We start from the raw sequence: 21981 nt of genomic DNA, 5'->3' as shown, positions 1-21981 counted from the left end.
TGTGTGTGTATAGAAAAACTTTATCCTGTAAAGTAAAATCTGCTCCAGATCTGAAGAGATCTTGTGTTGTTTGAACATTTTTTAAAACACATCCTTGGTTCATATGCTTGGATTTGACTTTTTTCTTTTTCTGATATCCAGTCGAGTGATTTTGGATCGATTCTGATTCTGAGTATTTTTCTAAGTCGTCTTTAGTGACACACACACATGGGAGAAATCACTGACATATTTACTCTGCGTCAGGACAAAGTCATTCACAAAAACACAGAAAGTAAAGTCTTACAAATCTGCTGGAGTTGTTGTTCCTCACAGTCTTAGCGTTGCCAAAGGCCTCGAGCAGAGGGTTGGACTGAAGGATGATGTCTTTGACGTGCTGCGAGGAGACAGAGGGACATGGTGAGACAGAGGGACGGACACGGTGGGACAGACAGAGGGCCTGGTCTCTGGAACTTTCCACATGTGTGAGCCCGTGTGTGTGTGTGTGTGTGTGGGTGTGTGTGTTATCTGTGAACCATGTGCATGTCAGAAACACATGATCCAAATCCAGACAAAACTCCCACTTCCATATTTTTGTACAGAAGTAAATGGAAATCATTACTCTGGAGGTTTTTTTTTTTTTCTTGGAAAAACTTTGTCTTGTAAAATAAATAAACGCTTCTCTTCACATGTGAGATATTTTTACATATTTTTACAGTGAGTTAATGTTTTAGAATGTTCATTCATCTAATAATCACAGCACCCTGTAACATGTGTGTGTGAATATGTATTTATTCATATTTATTCTAAGTGGCGTTTCTCTCCGCTCTGAAGCTCAGAGACGATCTGTGATGTGGATTAAATCTCAAATCCACACAGTCGTCATGGTCGAGGCATTTCCTCATCAAACTTAGATCTTTATCGAGGGTTAGGAAGTGGACATCTGCCGGTGTGGGGGGGTCAGATGCTGGGGGGGGGGGATGCTTCACATCACACTCATCCCTCAGATTAAAGTGAAAAACTGTGATTCTGTCACTGATCTTCATACGTTACAATATGAAGAAAGTATTCAAGTTAAAATAACGATGATTATTCTCCCAGTAAATGCATTTCACCACTTCTTTTTAACATGTTGAATCTCAGTTTTTGTCAAATCCACGTGAAACAGAAATACAATAATAATAATAATAATAACATTCACTCATCTTTTTCAGGTTCACTCAGCATTCACAGTCTGTTTGTATAATACATGAAAGGCAAAACTCAAGAACATCTGTCTTTGTTGTGATTGTTGGTCTTTATTATCTTTGTGTGAGCTGGCAAAATGATACACATCCGTTTCCTGCACATTTGTATTCATCTTTTATCCTTTAAGTAGATTTCATTAAACATTAAATCTGTGCCACAAAAACATGGTTGTTGTTGTTTGTCAGAGAAGAAGAAGAAGAAGAAGAAGAAGAAGCAGCAGCAGCCAGTCTCACCTGAACTCTGGCTCCACCCCCCGACACTCTGGAGATGTAGCCCATAATATATTTGGCCGCCACCGTCTTCCCTGCTCCGCTCTCGCCACTGAAACACACAGACAAACATTGAAGTAAACACGTTCATCTGATCTGAGGTCAGCGTCTAACGACTGGAAACACATGACAATCTGCTCAGACAAGTCAAGTTCAGTCACGTCGTCACGAGGGATTGAACCTCACTTCATAACCTGTGAATAACCAAGTTAATAACCTGTGAATAACCAAGTTAATAACCTGTGAATAAACAAGTTAATAACCAAGTTAATAACCAGTAATAACCTGTGAATAACTCAGAATAACCAAGTTAATAACCCGAATAACCAAGTTAATAACCCGTGAATAACCTGTGAATAACCTGTGAATAACCAAGTTAATAACCTGTGAATAACCAAGTTAATAACCTGTGAATAACCAAATGAATAACCAAGTTAATAACCCTGTGAATAACCAAGTTAATAACTAATGTAGAATAACCAAGTTAATAACCAGTGAATAACCAAGTTAATAACCTGTGAATAACCAAGTTAATAACCTGTGAATAAACAAGTTAATAACCAAGTTAATAACCTGTGAATTACCTGTGAATAACCAGTGAATGACCAAGTTAATAACCAGTGAATAACCAGTGAGTTAATATGTGAACTGTATCATATTATACTGTTATCAGTCTGACACAAAAGTCTTTTTTAACTCGCCATATAAGAGCAGAATGGTCCAAAGGTCACATGACTGTGGTGGCAGACATAGATAGATAGATAAATACTTTATTGACATTGTCCAGCAGCTCTAACACAGTATAAGTATAAGTATAAAGGCAGAACTTGCTCTTTACAGTATGTTTTACAGTGTGTTTACACATTATTGACTTCAGGGTTTTTAACTGTCTCACCACTAACTCTGTGTTTATTTCACTTTATGAAGCAAAATCAAACGTCATCTCAGATCAGAAACTCCAGCAGAAATAAGGACGTTAAATGCTTCAATTTTGCCTCTCACTTATTTTGACACCTGTGGTTTGGCAGCAGACAGGTTGGTAACACAGCTGCAGGCTGTTAGAGGAAGTCACAGAGGTCACTCCATTACCCTCTCTCCCTCCCTCCCCCTACATAACTCTGCATTACTTCCATGTATATATTCATATAAATGAAGTTTTAATGTCCATCTCTGCACGTGAGACCATCGCTGTGATATTTTTAGAATCTCATCAGAAGCGTAAACATCATTGTGTCGTAAACTCCTGCAGATATTTATTAACCAAACAAGGAAGTGAGTTTAAAACACGGGTTTAAAGATGGACTTTTCTAAGTCATCCCAGACTCTGAAGTGTGTTTATACTCATGAATATAATCATGTGCACGGCATTTTCCCACAGAAGTTACACGAGGGCTTTTAACATCAACTGTTTTTATCTCCCAGTGATAAGTGTTTAAAGTTGTTGTTTCACTGTCAATGATGACTTTCAATTTCAAAACCTGAACTGCAAACTCCATGTGTTCATGTCATGAATGCACTTTTTTTATTACAGCAGATTTAATGAAAGACAAGAAGCAGGTTTGGTGAAGTCGTCTAAAAGAATGTGAAAGGAAACTAGTGACGGTAACACGACGACTGGATTCTGAAGACACTGGAAACTGACACAGACGTGACACAGTCAACCGTCCGCCTCGCGTCTTTGCAGCGACCTGAAACAGCTGTGGACAGAATCAACATCTGGGATGTCAAAGTCTTCAGTTAGAGAAGAATCCAAAGACTATTGTGTCCAATGATAGTCAGGGAGGATCCTCCTGTCCTCCTGTGTGACTGCTGTACGTTATCTGTTATAAAACTTTAAATGATTCTGGAAAGTTAAGGAGGTGATAAGAGAGAGACAGAGCTGTCCACTGTCCTTTTGTCCTTTATCTCTTTGCCTTTTGCACTTTTGACAATAAAGTTATTATCTCTCCATCTTCTTCATTGTGGAAGTTTTCCAAATTCAAACCAAGACGCCATCATCAGCATCTATAAATGCAACATACACGTACATGAACTTATTACCCCGAGTCTAAATCTACTCTACTTTTTTTTACATGAAAAGAATCCTGGCATATCGTCCTATTACAAGCAAGTCGAATTTTAACAACAGCCAGATTCTTTGGCTCCTATGAACGAGAAAAGCACAGAAATGTGTGGAAATGACACCAGGAAGGATCATTCAAAGAAACTAAGAGAAACCAAGAGTCCTGGTATTAGTCCAGCCTAAACTGAATAAACCTGCCTTATTTAATACGTATATATACATACATATATATATATATATATATACATATAATAACAACTGGACTTTTATTTGTGAAGAGACAGTTTTCTAAAGTCAAAAGTTTAGATTTAATCTTTGAAAGACGTTTAGATCTCACCATTAACAGACTGATTAAACCAACGACGTACGTACAATGTGACGGATGTTTTCTCAGGAAATGAGTCACATGCTGTGTAAAGCACGACGGCAAAGACGTTTATTTCAGGGATTTTGTCAAAAGTGCTAAACCTCCTTCCTCTGGCCTGAATTCCCCCCCCACATTTTCTCAGTAAATATGAGAAAGGCTGATGCTGACCACACGGCCTGACCTGCAGCCTTTGTTTGATGAGACCTGCTTCATCATGAAACCACTTCCACGCTTTTGTTTGCTCATTTTGGTCGGTTTGGTCTGTGCCTGCTCTGTGCTGGCTGTTTAAACAACGGGTCAAAGTGCTGAAGCAGGGGCTCGTTTGTCATGAGGTCAGCGCGATGGGAACCAGGTGACGGCAGCACACCAACAACACCACACTCACACAGGCTGTGGAAGCTTGTACCAGGATGTTCTTCATGAGAACATCAGAACACTTTTTCATGCAGTGATGGAAAAACACCAAACAAACATGTCATTGTCACTCAGTCATCTGCAGCAAACCATGCAGTAGAACCTGTTCTGTGGGATCTGCTGTTCCCTCCCAACCATCATCACACTCAGCTTCATTAGAACATCTCGCAGATCACAATCTCCTGACTCTGACCTTCTGAAGTCAGTCTGACAGCGATCACATTAAACACACACACACACACGCGTCACGTGACTCACCTGATGATGACGCACTGGTTCTCGCGGTCGATCATCATGTTTCTGTACATGTTGTCAGCCAGAGCGTAGATGTGAGGAGGGTTCTCATACTGAGCCTGAGATGTGACAGGAAATCAAATCAGTGGGCAACAATCATCTCCATGATTTTATGACATCACAAAGTGGAACTTCCTGTTATGTGAAAGCTGGAAAACTGGGCTTGTAACTGGGGAGTTGCTGGTTCAAATCCTGGGACAGGTCAAAGGCTGGTGTGCCCTTGAGCAGGGGTAAGTGCTGCAAGATGCTACTGCACACAGTGTGTGTGTGTGTGTGTGTGTGTGTGTGTGTGTTCATGAGAATTATGTGTATTTGTTAATTATCATCACAAACTAATGAGCGAGCAAATACAAGCAATTCTAATTCAGACGTTATTGTTCAGAGATTCTGTGTTTTTGAAATAATGATTTGAATCCAAACATTTACTGATGAAGGTCATGGGATAGGATTTCAAAAAGGTTCATTCCAGTGTAAAGGATGTTAAAGCATCCCATAATGATCGAGATGAACTGTTTACAACTGTCTGGAAGTGAGTGAAATCCTCAGTAACGTCAGGAGCTTCACGAGTGTTTCACGTTATTCTGAACAGATTTGCCTTCAACGATAATCTGACAAACTTTTTTTCACAGTCACTCAGGATTTCAAAGTCTTCAAGTGAAGGCTTAAGCTTAAGCCAGAAGACAAACCCACTGTGAGCTGACACAGACTCGGCTCAGTGAGAGCAGCATCTGCGTCAGCCTGATGGAAAACCCTCCGTCCTTCAGACTGTTCACATGTTATTCCATTTCAATAACTCATCAAAAACTGCCCGCAATGTGATAACATGTATGTGCAACCATCGACCACTTTATTAGGTACAGCCGTGCATAACCAGTGCATCACACGGCAGCAGGTCAGTGCAGAGAGAAGAGATGAGCTACTGAAGTTTAAAGTCATTTAAGTGACTCTGAACATGACGGGGTTGTTGACAGTGAGCGTTCGTTGTCTGGGTGAAAATAACCAGACTGATTCTACATGATTGAAAGGCAACAATGAAGTGTCCTGTGTACCTAATAAAGTGGCTGTTGAGGGTAATGCATGTGATGAAAGTCTACTTACAGCTCCTTGATACATCTCGATTTCTTTTTCTCCAAAATACGGCATCTGCTTGAAGGGATTGACAGAGATGAGCACGGGACCGATGTACGTCTGACCACTCAGATTAAGGATCATAAAAACAGGACCAGGGAGATTTGAATTACAGATTTAAACTGAAAACATCTGTTACATTTTCACATATGAAACTGTGGTGGAAACAAGTGACTTAATCTCACAGTGTTTGGGGATTAAGCCTGAGCCTAAAACACTAACAGAGAATACACCAAAGGTTTATGGCCTCAAGCAACATGACGCTCAAGGCAAATAAAGATGCTATTGTAGGTGACCTACAGTGACCTACAGAGGCCTACATAGACCTACAGAGATCTACAGTGATCTACAGAGGCCTACAGAGACCTACAGTGAACCTACACAGACCTACATTGATCCTACAGAGACCTACAGAGGCCTACAGAGATCCCCAGAGACCTACAGTGACCTGCAGGGCCTGCAGAGATCTACAGTGATCTACAGAGGCCTACAGAGACCCACAGTGACCACAGTAACCCTACAGAGATCCTACAGGAGACCACAGAGGCCTTCTACAGTGATCCACAGAGGCCTACAGATCTACAGTGATCTACAGAGGCCTGAGACCCACAGTGACCTACAGTAACCTACAGAGATCCTACAGTGACCTGCAGAGGCCTACAGAGACCCACAGAGACCCACAGTGACCTACAGTAACCTACAGAGATCCTACAGAGACCTACAGAGACCTACAGCAAACCTACAGTGATCCTACAGAGACCTCCAGAGACCTACAGCGATCAGTCTGTGCCAGGAGAACTCACAGTAACAGATACTGTTTGGTCAAACTCTAAACTGCCAGCTTTAGTGAACTCTACAATCCTGAGCCAGAACAAGGACAGAGTTTATGTAACGAGCTGCTCTGAGAAATGCTCAGCATCGTTTGTCAAAGGGGTTATTCATTCATTCAGTCATTCATTCACCAACTCATTTTACATCATCAACAGCTTAACAGCGTCTCTGTGTGTGTGTGTGTGTCTGTGTAATACACAATGTAATGTAACGTAATAACGTATAATTTGCATTTTTAAAGGAATAATAAGAAAGTTATAAGTTATAGCACTTCTGAAGTAACTTGCCCAACACTGGTGCTAGTCATTTAAGCCAATGTAAAGAAAGCAAAAAAGTCCCGGTCCCTGAATAGTTCTAATAATGTCATGTGACCTGCCGTGACCTGCCGTGACCTGATGTGACCTGATGTGACCTGATGCCACACAGTCATATCAGATCATCAGCAGTGAAATGATAAAAGAACAGATCACAATCTAGTGACACAGTAACTCAGCATCACTCTGCTTAGTAAATCTAATATTACTATTATTACTTAAGTGTAATCACTTACACTACTTAAAGTTAAAGTTATATATTAATGATACTGACGAGCACAGTGAAGAAGGACAGTCTGCTCTTCTTCTTCACACCATCGTGAGTGAATGTTGCACCACAGTGAGACATAACCAGAGTAAATGTGAGGGAACCGGAGTTTGATGCAGGATCACAGCGACTCTTTGGCCTCCTGCTCACGAAGAAGGCGTCACCTCTCAACACTGACCTATGACTCAGCGCTGCTGTGTGTGAGCGCTCAGCTCAGATGAGGAGGGACGCACTTATTGGTCACATGTGTGTGTGTGTGTGTGTGTGTGTGTGAGTGAGTGAGAACTGTGATCGAGGACAAAGGATACAAAGATGTAGTCGTCCATGTATCTCTTCTTGAGGTTGTCCACGATGGCGTCCTCGTTGATCTTGCTGAGCAGCACCATATCGTCCACGCCGCTGTGTTTGACATTGTGGCTCTGCCAGTGGTACCGGTAGTGGCCCCGGCTCCCCTGCAACACACACACACACACACACAATGACCATTGTTATCCAGAGAGACAGAATGAAGTGTGGATGAATCGAGAGTTTCAGTGAATGAAGTTATGGATAGATAGGGGTTTTAGAAGTGTGGATGAATGAAGTGTGGATGAATCGAGTTTCAGTGAATGAAGTGTGGATGAATGAAGAAGTTTTCGAGAAGAATGAAGTGTGGATGAATCGAGAGTTTGGATGAAGGAGTTTTAGAAGAATGAAGTGTGGATGAATCAGTGAATGAAGTGTGGAAGAGTTTTAGAGAATGAAGTGTGGATGAATGCGAGTTTCAGTGAATGAAGTGTGGATGAATCGAGAGTTTCAGAGAATGAAGCGTGGATGAATGGTCGAGTTTCCAGAGAATGAAGCGTGGATGAATGAGAGTTTCAGTGAATAAAGTGTGGATGAATAGGAGTTTCAGTGAATGAAGTGTGGATGAATGCGAGGTTTTAGAAGGTGAAGTGTGGATGATGAGGTTTCAGTGAATGAAGTGTGGATGAATGAGAGTTTTAAATGAAGTGTGGATAGGATCAGTGAAGAGTTTTAGAGAATGTAATATGGATGTAGAGTTTTTGGATGAAATGAGAGTTTCAGTGAATGAAGTGAGGAGTTTCAGAGGATGAATACAGATGAGAGTTTCAGAGAATGAAGTGTGGATGAATCGAGAGACATTGAGGGAATGAGTGTGGATGAATGAGAGAGTTTTGAGAGAAGTGAATGAAGTGTGGATGAATCGAGAGTTTCAGAGAATGAGAATGAAGTGTGGATGAATCGAGAGTTTCAGTGAATGAAGTGTGGATGGTCGAAGTTTCAGAAGGAAGTGTGGATGAATCGAGTTTCAGAGAATGAAGTGTGGATGAATAAAGAGTTTCAGATAGAATGAAGTGTGGATGAAGGTAGAGTTTCAGTGAATGAAGTGTGGATGGAGTTTCAGGAATCGAGAATTTTAGAGAATGAAGTGTGGATGGATGAATAGAGTTTTTGAGAATGAAGTGTGGATAGAATGAGAGTTTCAGAGAATGAAGTGTGGATGAATGTCGAGAGTTTTAGAGAATGAGTTGAATCCTAGAGAGTTTCAGAATGAAGTGTGGATGAGAGTTTCGGAGAATGATGTGGATGAATAGAGGTTTCAGAGAATGAGAAGCGTGGATGAATAGAAATTCAGAAAGGGGTAAGGTGTGGGAAGTCGAGGTTTCAGTGTGAATGAAGTGGATGAATCGAGGTTTCGGTGAGAGTTTAGAGTGGAAAGCGTGGATGAAGAGTTTCAGAATGAAGTGTGGATGAGAGTTTCAGAGAATGAGTGTGGATGAATCGAGAGTTTCAGGTTTCGAAGAATGGGGAGGTGTGGATGAGGAGTTTGGAGGGTGTGGATGAATAAATTTCAGTGATAGATGAAGGATGGAATGAAGTGTGTGGGTCGAGAGTTCAGAATGAAGTGTGGATGAATCGAGGTTTCAGAATGAGAAGTGTGGATGAATCGAGAGAATGAAGTGTGGATGAATAAGTGTGGATGAATCGAGAGTTTCAGTGAATGAAGTGTGGATGAATGTCGAGGTTTTAGAGAATGAAGTGTGGATGAGAGTTTCAGTGAATAGAGTGTTGAATCGAGTGAAGGAATGATGTGGATGAATCGGGAGAGTTCCAAGAATGAAGTGTGGATGAATCGAGTTTCAGTGAATGAAGATGCCGAAGCGTAGAGTGAATGAAGTGGATGAATCGAGAGTTTCAGAGAATGAAAGCGTGGATGAATCGAGAGTTTCAGTGAATAAAGTGTGGATGAATGCAAGGGAGTTTCAGTGAATTGAAGTGTGGATGAATGAGGAGTTCAATGAAGTAAGAGAATGGTGTGGATGAATCAGGAGTTTCAGTGAATGAAGTGTGGAGAATCGAGAGTTTCAGAGAATGTGGATGATGGAGGTTTTAGAGAATGAAGTAGCTGGATGGTCGAGAGTGAGTGGTGAAGTGTGGATGAATCGAGTTTCAGAGAATGAGAAGTGTGGATGAATAGGAGAGTTTCAGAGAAATGAAATGTGGATGAATCGAGAGTTTCAGTGAATGAAGTGTGGATGAATCGAGAGTTTTAGAGAATGAGGATGTGTGGATGAATCGAGAGTTTCAGTGAATGAAGTGTGGATGAATAGAGTTTCAAGAGAATGGTGGATTGAAGAATGAAGTGTGGATATGAAAGAGAGTTTCAGTGAATGAAGTGTGGATGAATCGAGTTTCAGAGAGAATGAAGTGTGGATGAATGAGAGTTTAGAGAATGAAGTGTGTGGATGAATCGAGAGTTTCAGTGAATGAAGTGTGGATGAATAAAGGAAGAGAATGAGAGGAGTGTGGATAGTCGAGAGTTCAGAGAATGAAGTGTGGATGAATCGAGGAGTTTCAGTGAATGAAGTGTGGATGATGCGAGAGTTTGAGAGAATGAAGTGTGGATGGTCGAGAGTTTCAGAAGAATGAAGTGTGGATGAATCGAGAGTTTCAGGAATGAAAGATCGAGAGTTTCAGAGAATGAAGTGTGGATGAATGAAGAGTTTCAGAGAATGATGTGTGAAGTGAATCGAGAGTTCAGAGAATGGGCGTGGGATGAGGAGTTTCAAGAATGAAGTGTGTGGATGGTCGAGTTCCGGTGAATGAGGTGTGGATGAATGGGATTCAGTGAATGAAGTGTGGATGAATCAGGAGTTTCAGAGAATGAAGTGTGGATGAATAGAGAGTTTGAAGTGTGGGGAGAGTTTCAGAGAATGAAAGATGTGGATGAATCATTTCAGTGAATGAAGTGTGGATGGTCGAGAGTTTCAGTGAATGAAGTGGTGGAATGGGCTCGAGAGTTTAGAGAATGAAGTGTGGATGAATCGAGAGTTTCAGTGAATGTGAAGTGTGGATGAATCGAGTTTTGAAGTGTGGATGAAGCGAGTTTTAGAAGAATGGATGAATGAGAGTTTCAGAGAAGAATGTGGATGTGTGGATGAATAAAGTTTAGAGAATGAATTGGATGAGAGTTTCAGAGAATGAAAGTGGATGGTCTGAGGTTGCAAAGAATGAAGTGTGGATGAATGAGAGTTTCAGTGAAAGCGTGGATGAATGAGAGTTTCAGAGAATGAGGTGTGGATGAATCGAGAGTTTCAGAAAATGATGTGTGGATGAATCAAGAGTTTCAGAGAATGAAGTGTGGATGAATCGAGAGTTTCAGAGAATGAAGTGTGGATGAATCGAGAGTTTCAGTGTGGTTTTAACACAGCTCAGATAATCAGACAAAATGAAAGCCAAGGGGAAAATGTTCACTTTATTTTCCTGATCCCAGCAAACGCAGCCGTGTTTACTTTGAAACAGTGCAAGGTCAGATTCCCAGAAGTGCTTGGTGTCAAAGACGCTCTGAGCCTAAAAAACCTGCTTTCTCCCCACATTGTTGTTTGTGTTGCAGCTGAACGAGTCTGTGGAGAGCTGAGGTCACTGCTCATGAGCGCCGTGACTCACCGTTGTCTGGCTACTGTGGACAAGTCACACACTGCTGAGAGGAGTGAGTGAGTCTCAGAAGCGCTCGCAGTTTACTCAGCGAGCGTTAACTCCTGACATCCTCGTCTCCGGTGAGGAAGTGTGGGCAGAGGAAGGAGCTGAACGACACTCTCATAGATAATTAGATTTCTTTTAAAACAATGATTTAAAACGGTGACCATGGCGACGACACACAATGCCTTTATCTGATGATGACGTCGCTGTAAGAACTCACTTTAAGATAAAACTGCAAACCTCTTTCCGATCACGTTGAAGGGCTTGTGACATCATAATATTATACAGCGTATTCAGTGTAATATAATCCAATAATCTGCTTCAGCATGAACAGAAGAATGTTTCAGAAACACACAGAGAAAAGTGTAGTGGATAGAAACACGGCAACACAAACTAAAGCAGTGGTTTAGTCACTAATTATCTTTCAATGACTAAATCAAGGAGAGTCAGTGAACTTTTAATATCCTCCAGGATGACTTTCTTCTTCAGAGCAGCAGAATTAAAACCCACTTTACAGACTTGGTCTTAGCGTGGAACACGGTGAAGAATGTTTTCCCTCAGGAGGAGAACACGGCAAATTATAGCTGGATTCATTGTCCAGATCACACCTATTAACAAGTTTTACTGCTTTGTAGGTGTGGCACAGTGAGACGCCGCCTTCCCTCTGTCCACTGACAGCGTGAGGTCTGCGAAGGTGTCAGGTGGACGAAGACAAACACAGCTGGAAACTGTTTTTCCAAGACGGACAAATCAGAGGTGAATCAAAGATGCAGAGCACTTTCTGGCGTCTTCCCTCCCTCCATGTCCTCTCCTCCCCTCTGTCATCGTCATCCTCACCCTCCAACCCCGAACACTGAGAAAAACAAACTCTACAAATGTTCTTTCTGTTGTTTTGTTGCCACCGTCTTATTTAAATTAAAGTAGCCGTCGTATAAATGAAAAGCTTTTCTGTAAAGTCAGAAATGAAGAGAGCGCAGGCCGCTATATTTAACTCCTCTCTGCTATGTCTGGAATGAACTTTCAGATTCATGAAGGGAGAGGTAATGAAGGCGAGACGGAGGAGGTGAACATCGGAATCATCTGCTCTGACTTACAGGCCTCGTTTAATCAAGTGAGAGGAGCAAGAAAATATTCTTACATAAAGAAGAGTGGAGTGAGGGAGTAGCTGCAGACACACACACACACACATGAAAGAAACATCAAGAAGCGACACACATGCTCCTGACTGGTTTGTCCATTCAGGACAAGACGGATGAAGTGCCTTTTCCACCTATGGGCACGGCACGGCACGGCACGGCACGGCACGGCTGCATGAAACTGCCGCCGCGTGTGACAGTGACTTGTAAAGCAGTTGTTTTCAGTGTGACTGAATCGTTAGAATCAGCTCCTTAAAACTCCGTCTGACACACAGCGGCGGGGTTAGTGACGACGATCAACACTGCTGTCACTAAATACACCAAAAACTAAATACTCCTCTGTTAAATGATGAGATTTTAGACATTTCCCTGGCAGTTGTTTTTAGGATTGATTAACTCATCTACAGTTCAGCTTGATTCTTGATTCTTGTGTCTCTTCCTGTGACGACACTCTGACATAATTACTTTAACTGCATCTGTGCTGTGTCATTAAACAAGTGTGTTTCTGGGTTTTCAAAGCAGCTGATTAATAAATATATGTTTTATAAAATAAAAGCTCCCCTTCACTGTCCTTTACCTTTAAAACACATCTTAAAACTTATTCTAAGATGTGTGTTATCCTTTTTTGTGTTACCCTGTTTTATTGTATGACTTGTTTATTTGTTTTTACGTTTTGTACAGTATTTGATTGTGCTATTGTTATTAGGTCACATGTATTTAATTTGTTTATTTCTCTTTAAAAAGTCTCTTTTAAAGTGCTTTATGAATAAAGCTGGATTGGATTTTATGACCAGAAATGTCTTCAAGGAAGTCTGACGCACTGTAACTGTAAGTCTTTACACACACACACACACACACACACACAGGGGAAATGTGGCGCACACTTGGTGTCTGTGGTGCTCATAACAACACGATCACCATGGAACTCCAGACTTGGAGTCGAGCAGCACACAGACACAGAAGCCTGTGACATCAGTGAAGCATCGAAACACGTGTGATCACATCACAGAGAAACTGCAGATTCAAACACACCAAATCAAACTGCAGCACCAGACGCCAGAATACAGAGGAATTTCAGCAGCAGTCGTGATCCATAAGCCGAGGCTTTCCCTTCATGCAAATACCATCACCATATATGGAGAGTGCTGTGCAGCTCTGGCTCGAGGTAGAGGAAATGGCTGGGTTTGATTCAGTGTCATAAGCGTTTCTGCCTTCTGTGCCGTTCTCCTTTTCCACACACAGTCCAGCATGTGTCGTTGGTCTGGACCAGAAATCCTTTTTATGTAAAATAATAAACAACTCTGTAGAAAATAAAGAGCTTCAATGCGAGTGAGTGACTGAGGGAAATCCTTTCTGTGGATGTGGATTTTAATGACAGCACAGTTCAAACTGCTGGACGTAGTCGTCTGTTTAGTTTAGTTTATTAACAGCTACAAGTGTTAGGGTTAAACTAAACTAAACTAAAACACAAACTCCAGGGAAGTGTCTCAGCGAGCACGTCAGCAGTTGTGACTTTGAAGGCCGACGGCACGAGAAATCCCAGGTATGAGAACCCCTCAGTGCTGTCATGTCTCACGGTCTCATCACAGACGCGTCTCTAAAGTCACGCCTTTGACAACACAGTGTTTTCATGGTTGTGTTGTGTTGTGAATTCAATAACCAAACACAGCTGATCTATTTCTCACACGCGGCAAAACAAAGAATCAACTAAAGACTGCGAGTGGATCACAGTTATCGCTCATGACGTGATTCTAATGTGACCGCCATTTACAGATCATTGTCAACGCCAATCAACGAGAGAGAACCAACAACAACAGCAACAACAGCAACAACAACAGCAGCAGCAACAGCAACAACCGTGATTCTAATGTGACTTTTACAGATCATTGTCAACGCCAATCAGAGAGAGAGAACCAACAACAACAGCAACAACAGCAACAACAACAAAGCAAGCAACAACAACAACAGCAGCAACAACAACAGCAGCAACAACCGTGATTCTAATGTGACTGCGATTTACAGATCATTATCAACGCCAATCAACGAGAGAGAACCAACAACAACAACAGCAACAGCAACAACAACAACAACACAACAACAACAGCAACAACAACAGCAACAACAGCAGCAACAGCAACAACAACAGTTCTCAGAAAAACATTTATTTTATTGATATAAACTAAGACTTTATAAGTTAATACTGTGAGTATATTCTGTGTTTTTGTGTTTTAGTTTGTGGTTCAAATAAAGATAAAATATTTGGCACATTTAAAAACAGCAGAATGGAAATAATGTGGTTGTTTCTAACTTGATCACCAGGTTTCCACAGATTATTGTGTGAGTCTGTAATCTTTAAAAACACAAAGATATTAACGTGTAATCTTTAGAAACACAAAGATATTAAGGTGTAATCTTTAAAAACACAAAGATATTAACGTGTAATCTTTAAAAACACAAAGATATTAACGTGTAATCTCCTACTAAACATGTTAATGTATGTGATTTACAGTCTCAGATGAACCATTTTCATACGGCTCTGTCCTTGAGTTTTGACCTTCAGCCGCTGAACACTGAAGCAAAGAACCAGGGAGGGAAAAGTGCTGGTGATACAAACTCCACCACAATAAACACTGACTCAGCTTTCTTGTGCTGCATGTGGGCAGCAAGCGTTTGTAAAACAGATCCTGTCAGACTCATGGGAAACTTCAGGTTTACTTATTATACGTCTACAATTATAACCCACACAAACAAAGGTGTTGGACTGGAGGAGACAGTCGACGGTCACACACGATCACACACCGAATCACCGCGATCACCGCGATCACCCACCGCGATCCGCCGCGATCACACACAATCACCCGCGATTCACACCGATCTGCGATCACCGCGATCCGCGCCTGCGATCACACACGATCACACGACACAAGACATCAGGGACTGACTCCATCACATGATCCAGACTCAGAGAAGCATAAGGTTCTGTATCTCACCCCGACTCTGTCACAGCTTCACTCTACTGTCTGTGTTTGAACCGAGTCCAGGACCACGTTCAGGGCCAGATCCTGAAAACTGCTGAATGAGACTGTCGGTCTTCAGAGGGGGAGGATAGCAGGATAAACAAAGACCAGAAGCAGTGAGTGTGTGTGTGTGTGAGAGGAAGGGGGAGGTGTGAAGGAGCAGTGCCCCATAAAGTGAGACAGTCTGAACTTCTGAGGGATGGGATTTTCATTAAGGTCACACACACACACACACACACACACACACACACACACACACACACACACACACACACACTACAGTGACACTGACGCACTAAACCAAATGACTTGTTAAAAGAGTAATAACGCTCGTGTGGATAGAGATTGTTTCACTGTTTTGTTTAGAAATGAAAATGTGAGTGAGTGATAAAATGTGAGTGAGTGATAAAATGACAGAATATCCTCAGTATTTCCTTCTGTAACTTGGACAAACGTCTTGTGTTGACTGTATTTCCTCCACCATCACCTGCGTCTGTGGTGTTAACTGAGGTGAAGCTGAAAGTGATGTTTCTGACGACGCTGACGATGATGTGATGAAGCTTTATGTCACATTTCATGCAACAAATACATGATTAAGGCCCTGAAATACACAGACTTTGTACCTTCATAGAACGTTTCTAAAAATGGGACTTTGTTTTTCTTTGGATTTGCATGGAAGTGACATGTAATGTAATGTAAGTGACACTGCAGCATTAATAATGCAGCTTTTCCAGGTCACGGATAAAGACATGAAAAGTGATTCTGTTGTGCTCTGAGTAACACGAGAAGTCGGGATATGATGCTGTGCCTGCAGGGCAGGGGGCGACCACAGGGGGCGTCCCACTGAAGACTGGACCACTTCTGCACAGTTCAGTACAACTGTGGAAACTTCCCACACTGAGTCGTTCTCGTAAACGACCGACAACACCAACGCGGCCGTTAATGAAGGACGACGTCAAACACCGCGTGGTCGTGCGCCCGCAGCGCAGCTCAAATCATACAGGACACCAGAGAGAGACAAGAGAGACACCAGAGAGACACACCAGAGAGACACACCAGAGAGAGACACCAGAGAGAGAGACGCCAGAGAGAGAGACGCCAGAGACACCAGAGAGACATGAGAGACACGAGTGAGACACCAGAGAGACATGAGAGACGAAAGGAGATAAGAGACACACCAAGAGAGAGACACCAGAGAGAGAGAGAGAGACCAGAGAGAACAGAGACAGAGAGACACCATGAGAGACATGAGACACGAGTGAGACACAAGAGACACACCAGAGAGAGACACCAGAGAGAGAGACGCCAGAGAGACAACAGAGAGACACCAGAGAGATGTCTAGAGAGAGACACCAGAGAGAGACACCAGAGAGACAATCCTAGAGAGACACTCAGAGAGAGAGACACCAGAGAGAGAGAGAGACAGAGACATGAGAGAGAGAGACACCAGAGAGAGACACCAGAGAGACACCAGAGAGAGAGAGAGAGACGAGAGAGACACCAGAGAGAGAGACGAGACATGAGAGAGAGACACCAGAGAGAGCCAGAGAGACAGAGAGAGAGAGACACCAGAGAGAGAGACGAGAGAGAGACAATCAGGAGAGACACCAGAGAGACACAGAGAGAGACACCAGAGAGAGACACAAGAGACACCAGAGAGACAAGAGAGAGACACTGAGAGAGAGACACCAGAGAGAGACAAGAGAGTGACACCCAGAGAGAGACACCAGAGAGACACCAGACAGAGAGACAAGAGAGTGCAGGAGAGACAGAGAGACACCAGAGAGACAAGAGAGAGACACCAGAGAGAGACAAGAGAGACACCAGAGAGAGAAGAGAGACACACCAGAGAGACACACCAGAGACACCAGAGAGACACCAAAGAGAGAGAGACACCAGAGAGACACGAGAGAGACACCAGAGAGAGACACCAGAGAGACACGAGAGAGAGAGACAATGAAGGAAATCTAAAGCAGCAAGTGGATCCATGAAAATGAGGCTCTTTTAATCTGAGAGTGAAGATGGAGGAGACGCTGGACACAGCTCGTTCATGAATTGTCTTCACGTCTCACATGAGGAACAAGGACTCTGAAATGTGACCAATAAACTGAAGGAAATCCTCCAACTGTGATCATATTTGATTCATATAATCGTGAGTCATGAAGGAAATGCCTGAAGTATCAGCGCTGACATGAGTTTGCTGCAATCATTGTTTCCAAAAAGAGCAGCTGCGGTTGTTGTACTGAGATCATCAGTTCATCAGTTCATCAGTTCATGAGTAAAGCTCTGTTACAGAGTGTCACTAAAGAACACTGATTATTCTTCAGTTGGGTCAAAGACTGCAGGAGTTCCAATAAAACGACAACAATCACACACAGCTGTGTTAAAGCAGCAGGACGGTGAAGTTGTTAATCCACTACACTGTGTGTTGTGCTGCAGGTCCACAGTAAACTGCTGCACATGAGTGGATGTTCACGTCAGTGAAGTGACAAAGTGAAAAATCACAGTTCATCAGAAAAACAAGGTTCAGAAAGTCAATCTTTTTTAATAATCACATCATGTCCATCCATCTTTATCCTCCACATGAGGGTCACAGGGGGCGCTGGTGTCACTCGTACAGTCAATTTAGACTGAGAGTGCAGTTTACCTAATCCTAATCCCCACATTGCGTGTTTTTTTAATCCAAAACGGCAGCAGCAGCCGGAGTCAATATTTGCTTTGGCCTGGTTGTTCTATTATATTCATAAAAAGAGAAGTCCACAGATCACATGACCTGATCAGCCGGCTGACACACGTATGTAGATGATGAGTTCAAATGACAGTAGCAGCAGTGAAATGCAACTCTCTGTATCGACTGTATTCAGAAAACTCTGGCTTCATGTGTTTTAATCCCACAGCTGACAATTCTTTAAAAAGCTGTGACTCCACACTTCTTATCCTACAGTCGGAGCCACGTGTCACGTGATGTTTTAATGAAGTCACATATTCAAACAAACGTCTACTTTAATGATGATTTTAAAACAAAGGTGAAGTAATAACAAGAAAAATGAACTTTCTATTGGAGCTAAAACGGGAAACACAGGGAGCAGATAAGAAGAGGACAGATGTCTGTGTCTCTGTTTATGATGAGGGAAGTCATACATGCAAATATGTGGTTAGGACGGGACAATGGTTTGGTTTATGATCTAAGAACATTGAAAACTAACTGTGCAGCATAAACGCAGCCTGCGGGCACAAATGAAAACATGATTTTATTATGTACTCCATTAATGATTAAAACAAGACTTGTGATTGTTTCAGCTTCTTAAATGTGAATATTTTACCAAGCGATTACTCGATGAATCGATGATGAAACTAATGGTTAGCTGCGTCTCTGATTCAGTTTAATTCATGTTTCCTGGTCTCTTGGCTCCATCATTCATCGATCATAAAAACGATCATCTGTACTTAAATAAAAGCAGAGGTGATGAGGCGTCTGTCACTCAGAACAACCACAAATGATCGAGTTTGACGATGATGTCAGGAAGCAGCGTAGCATCATGGGAATTGTTGTCTTTTTGTGACTTTTGTGTTTCAGCAGCAGATGTGAAGGTTAGTGACAAACATACGTGATAAAATGAAAAAACAAACTACTGAACGTTCTCGTCATCGTCATATCGATATGGTCTCTGGACTTACAGCAGAGATGTAAACAGGAAACACCAAACTAAAAGGAATACAGAGTTCTAGAGATTTAAAGAGTGTTAGAAACACTTTGGCTAATGTAAGAGCATCTTATAGATATAGATATTTATAGATATCTATAGATATTTTGCTGCAGAATTGTTACATAATAATCTTTAAATTGTTAGAGAAGCTGATTTTAAGCCTAGATGTCAACAATAGCACTGAACGATTTTGAATAAATCTCTAATTCTAATTATTTTGACTGATATTGTGATTGCGATATTAGAAGGAATGGTGATTTTTTTACATAATTATTCTCGTTTTCATTTGAAAAACATTTAAAATAAAGAGTGAGTGACCAAATACGATCCTTGAACTATTTCACAGCTTTAGAATCAGTGTCCAAACACGAACACGCTTCCTTTCTCTCACTATGATCTCTGGAGATTTGCTGACGCAGCTTCATCCTCTCTCCTCCTCCTCCTCATCATCATCATCATCCTCATGCTCTGATCTGGAGGCTGTGACCCAAAACTGCAGAGTCGTGTAAACGTGTGCAAGCGTCGACAAAGAGCCAGAGTGTCGTAACCCAAACCCTCCGGTCACGAGGACACAAAACCACGGCCGATCCTCACCTCTGCACGGTCACAAGATCCTGTTTCACTGTGTCAACAATACTACGACTTAATCACGGGTAAAGATACTAAAATAACACAAGTGATGCAGGAAAGGCTCATTTCTGATAAAGCAGAAGTGAATATTTACATACGTGTGCTGTTTACTGTACAACTGCTCTGTGATGAAGACGTATGGAAATAATGGGGAGGAGCGTGCGAGCGACAAGACTAACGAGTTTCCCAGGTCCACAGACTCTGCACTCGTCCTGTTTTCAGAGCGACGGCTTGAATTCCTGAGCAAATCTCTACAGCAGCGATGGGTTTGAAAATGGAGCGGCAGTTTTCAGATGAAGGGAGAGGGGGTTTGCTCCGTACGCACCTCCCTGGAGGAGAACCTAATGCAAACCATCTGCTGTCAAAGCAACATGCGATTCAGCATCTGGCAGAGAAGGAAGCAGCGAGCGATGTCTTCTCTGAAACACTGGGAAAGACAAACGCTGAGGTTTTTATACTATAATCTTGACCTCAGAGCCAGGACATCCACGACTCTGCCACAGTCGGTCTGTCACTGAAGGAAAACTCCAGTGTAACAGGAAACGGTTTCACGTCCAGCAGCTCTGTGGTGCTGCTGAACTCTGACCTTTCCTCTGTCTGTCTCCAAACTGCAGCTTCAACGCGACCACGACGACGACGACGACGACACTTTGAACACGTCAAGATAAAAACACACAAACGATCCACTGTGTTAATACACTAACTGATATATTTCATGGGCTGTTGTGAGAGGTTTATCAGGTTTATGTGGTGTTTTATTGTTTCTCTGTGATAAAGTATATAAAGGCTGTGCATGGAGTCATGAAATGGAATTAAACTTCATTTACTGATGTGTTTCCAGTGATGTTTGTCGTCAAAGACACATAATGATCATAATGAGGAGCGACAGTGGAGATGAAAATGATGTGAAAACACAAAGCTGAGGACACACAACGTCCATAACTTAGCTCTAGGCGTGTCAGGAATGGCATTCAGTAACCAGGAAAAACCTGTCTCACACACACACACACACACACACGGTGCACCTGACACATCTGCCTCTATGACAAACCGGTTTAAAAAAGGAACCTAATGTTTTTGAATGAGCGTCACAGAGAGAAGTCAACTCCAGCAGCTGTGGGTCATAACACTGTGGCTTATTATGGGATTCATGATCATTTAAAAACGATTTATTGACAACATAGAAGAAGAATATTTGTATTATTATTATTATTATTATTATTTAATGCTTTCAAGAGCAGAAACTCAGACTTTAATCATCTAATATTTATCAAGATAATTATTGGATTGAATTAACTGCAAAGCAGTTTATAAATAAATAAAAGAAAATAAAAGTGTGCCCATTATTAAACGTGAAGTCTGAAAACTTAGACTGATAAAAGTTACAGGCTGGAGCTTTAAGTGGCTCAAAGCTGTGTAAAATAATAAGAATATAGGACTAGACTCACCATCCTGAGTGTCGAGCAGTCACAGTCTTCTCTGTCTGCTCTCCAGTGACGTCACTGAAGTTCAAACTGTTTCACAAACAAACTTCGACCTTCAACCTCAATCCAGCGCAGGGGAAACAATCCACGTTTACACAAGATATTCCTGCTAAAGTGCTGGCGTCATGGACGAGTGTGTTCCTCCTCAGCGGTGTCCTCCGTCCATGGTGCGCTCACACTGACATCAGCAGCAGCAGGAGCAGGAGCAGCAGGAGGAGCAGTGTTCAGTCTGTGTGTGTGTGTGTGTGTGTGTGTGGATCACAGTGAGAGCTGCTCACTCACTCACTCACTCACTCACTCACTCACAGAGAGAGAGGGGGAGAGAGGGAGAGAACTGTGGCACCAGGACAACACAGGAAACTGAGCCACGGGATCCAATCACAGGCCGCTCTGCGTCACTGCGCTTAAATATTCATCAGGGACTGGGAGAGAGAGCTGCGCATGCGCACATCTGACTTGGACTTTCACCAGCAGCAACAACACACTTCATCATGAAAGTAATTCTAAAGTTACTGAAATTAAACATGTACACGCCATGAATGTGAGGCTCAATTATTACTACTATACATATATATATCTATATATATATACAGTATATGTAAATAAATACACACATATATATATATATATATATATATATATATATATATATATATATATATATAAATACATGGTCATTTTATTTAACTTCTTCCTGGAATGCAAATGTAAACAAAAGAAACAAAGTCATTGACATGATAAGAAAACAATATGAAGATGTATTCATGTCTTTGAAATCCACTCCCTCCTCTGGTTAACATCATTTGGTCACATGATCTCTAGTTAGTCAGCGAGTGGCACTTTTGTTGAACT

At 42.0% G+C, this 21981-nt stretch overlaps 2 protein-coding genes and 1 long non-coding RNA gene across 3 annotated transcripts in view; 2 read left to right on the top strand and 1 right to left on the bottom strand.

Moving 5' to 3' along the window:
- Positions 1-21981, top strand: part of swap70a (switching B cell complex subunit SWAP70a) — a 924354-nt gene that overhangs the window by 633354 nt on the left and 269019 nt on the right. The window lies entirely within an intron of this gene.
- LOC122772104 (unconventional myosin-Ie-like) lies at positions 236-21344 on the bottom strand. The gene is made up of 6 exons (XM_044029801.1): positions 21094-21344; positions 7480-7623; positions 5729-5818; positions 4595-4689; positions 1458-1545; positions 236-373 (listed from the first exon to the last, which is right to left on the bottom strand). Exons 1-6 carry the CDS (start codon positions 21094-21096, stop codon positions 251-253), a joined length of 543 nt encoding a protein of 180 aa, XP_043885736.1. The 5' UTR covers positions 21097-21344; the 3' UTR covers positions 236-250.
- Positions 4671-12422, top strand: LOC122772110. Its single transcript, XR_006360741.1, has 4 exons — positions 4671-4860; positions 11070-11232; positions 11791-11911; positions 12180-12422. It is a non-coding gene; the product is annotated as an uncharacterized LOC122772110 (long non-coding RNA).

The sequence above is a fragment of the Solea senegalensis genome, linkage group LG7, assembly GCF_019176455.1.
Source record: "Solea senegalensis isolate Sse05_10M linkage group LG7, IFAPA_SoseM_1, whole genome shotgun sequence".
Taxonomy (NCBI): Eukaryota; Metazoa; Chordata; class Actinopteri; order Pleuronectiformes; family Soleidae; genus Solea; species Solea senegalensis.
The sequence above is the reverse complement of the archived record's forward strand: the minus strand, read 5'-3'. Positions and strand labels throughout refer to the sequence as shown.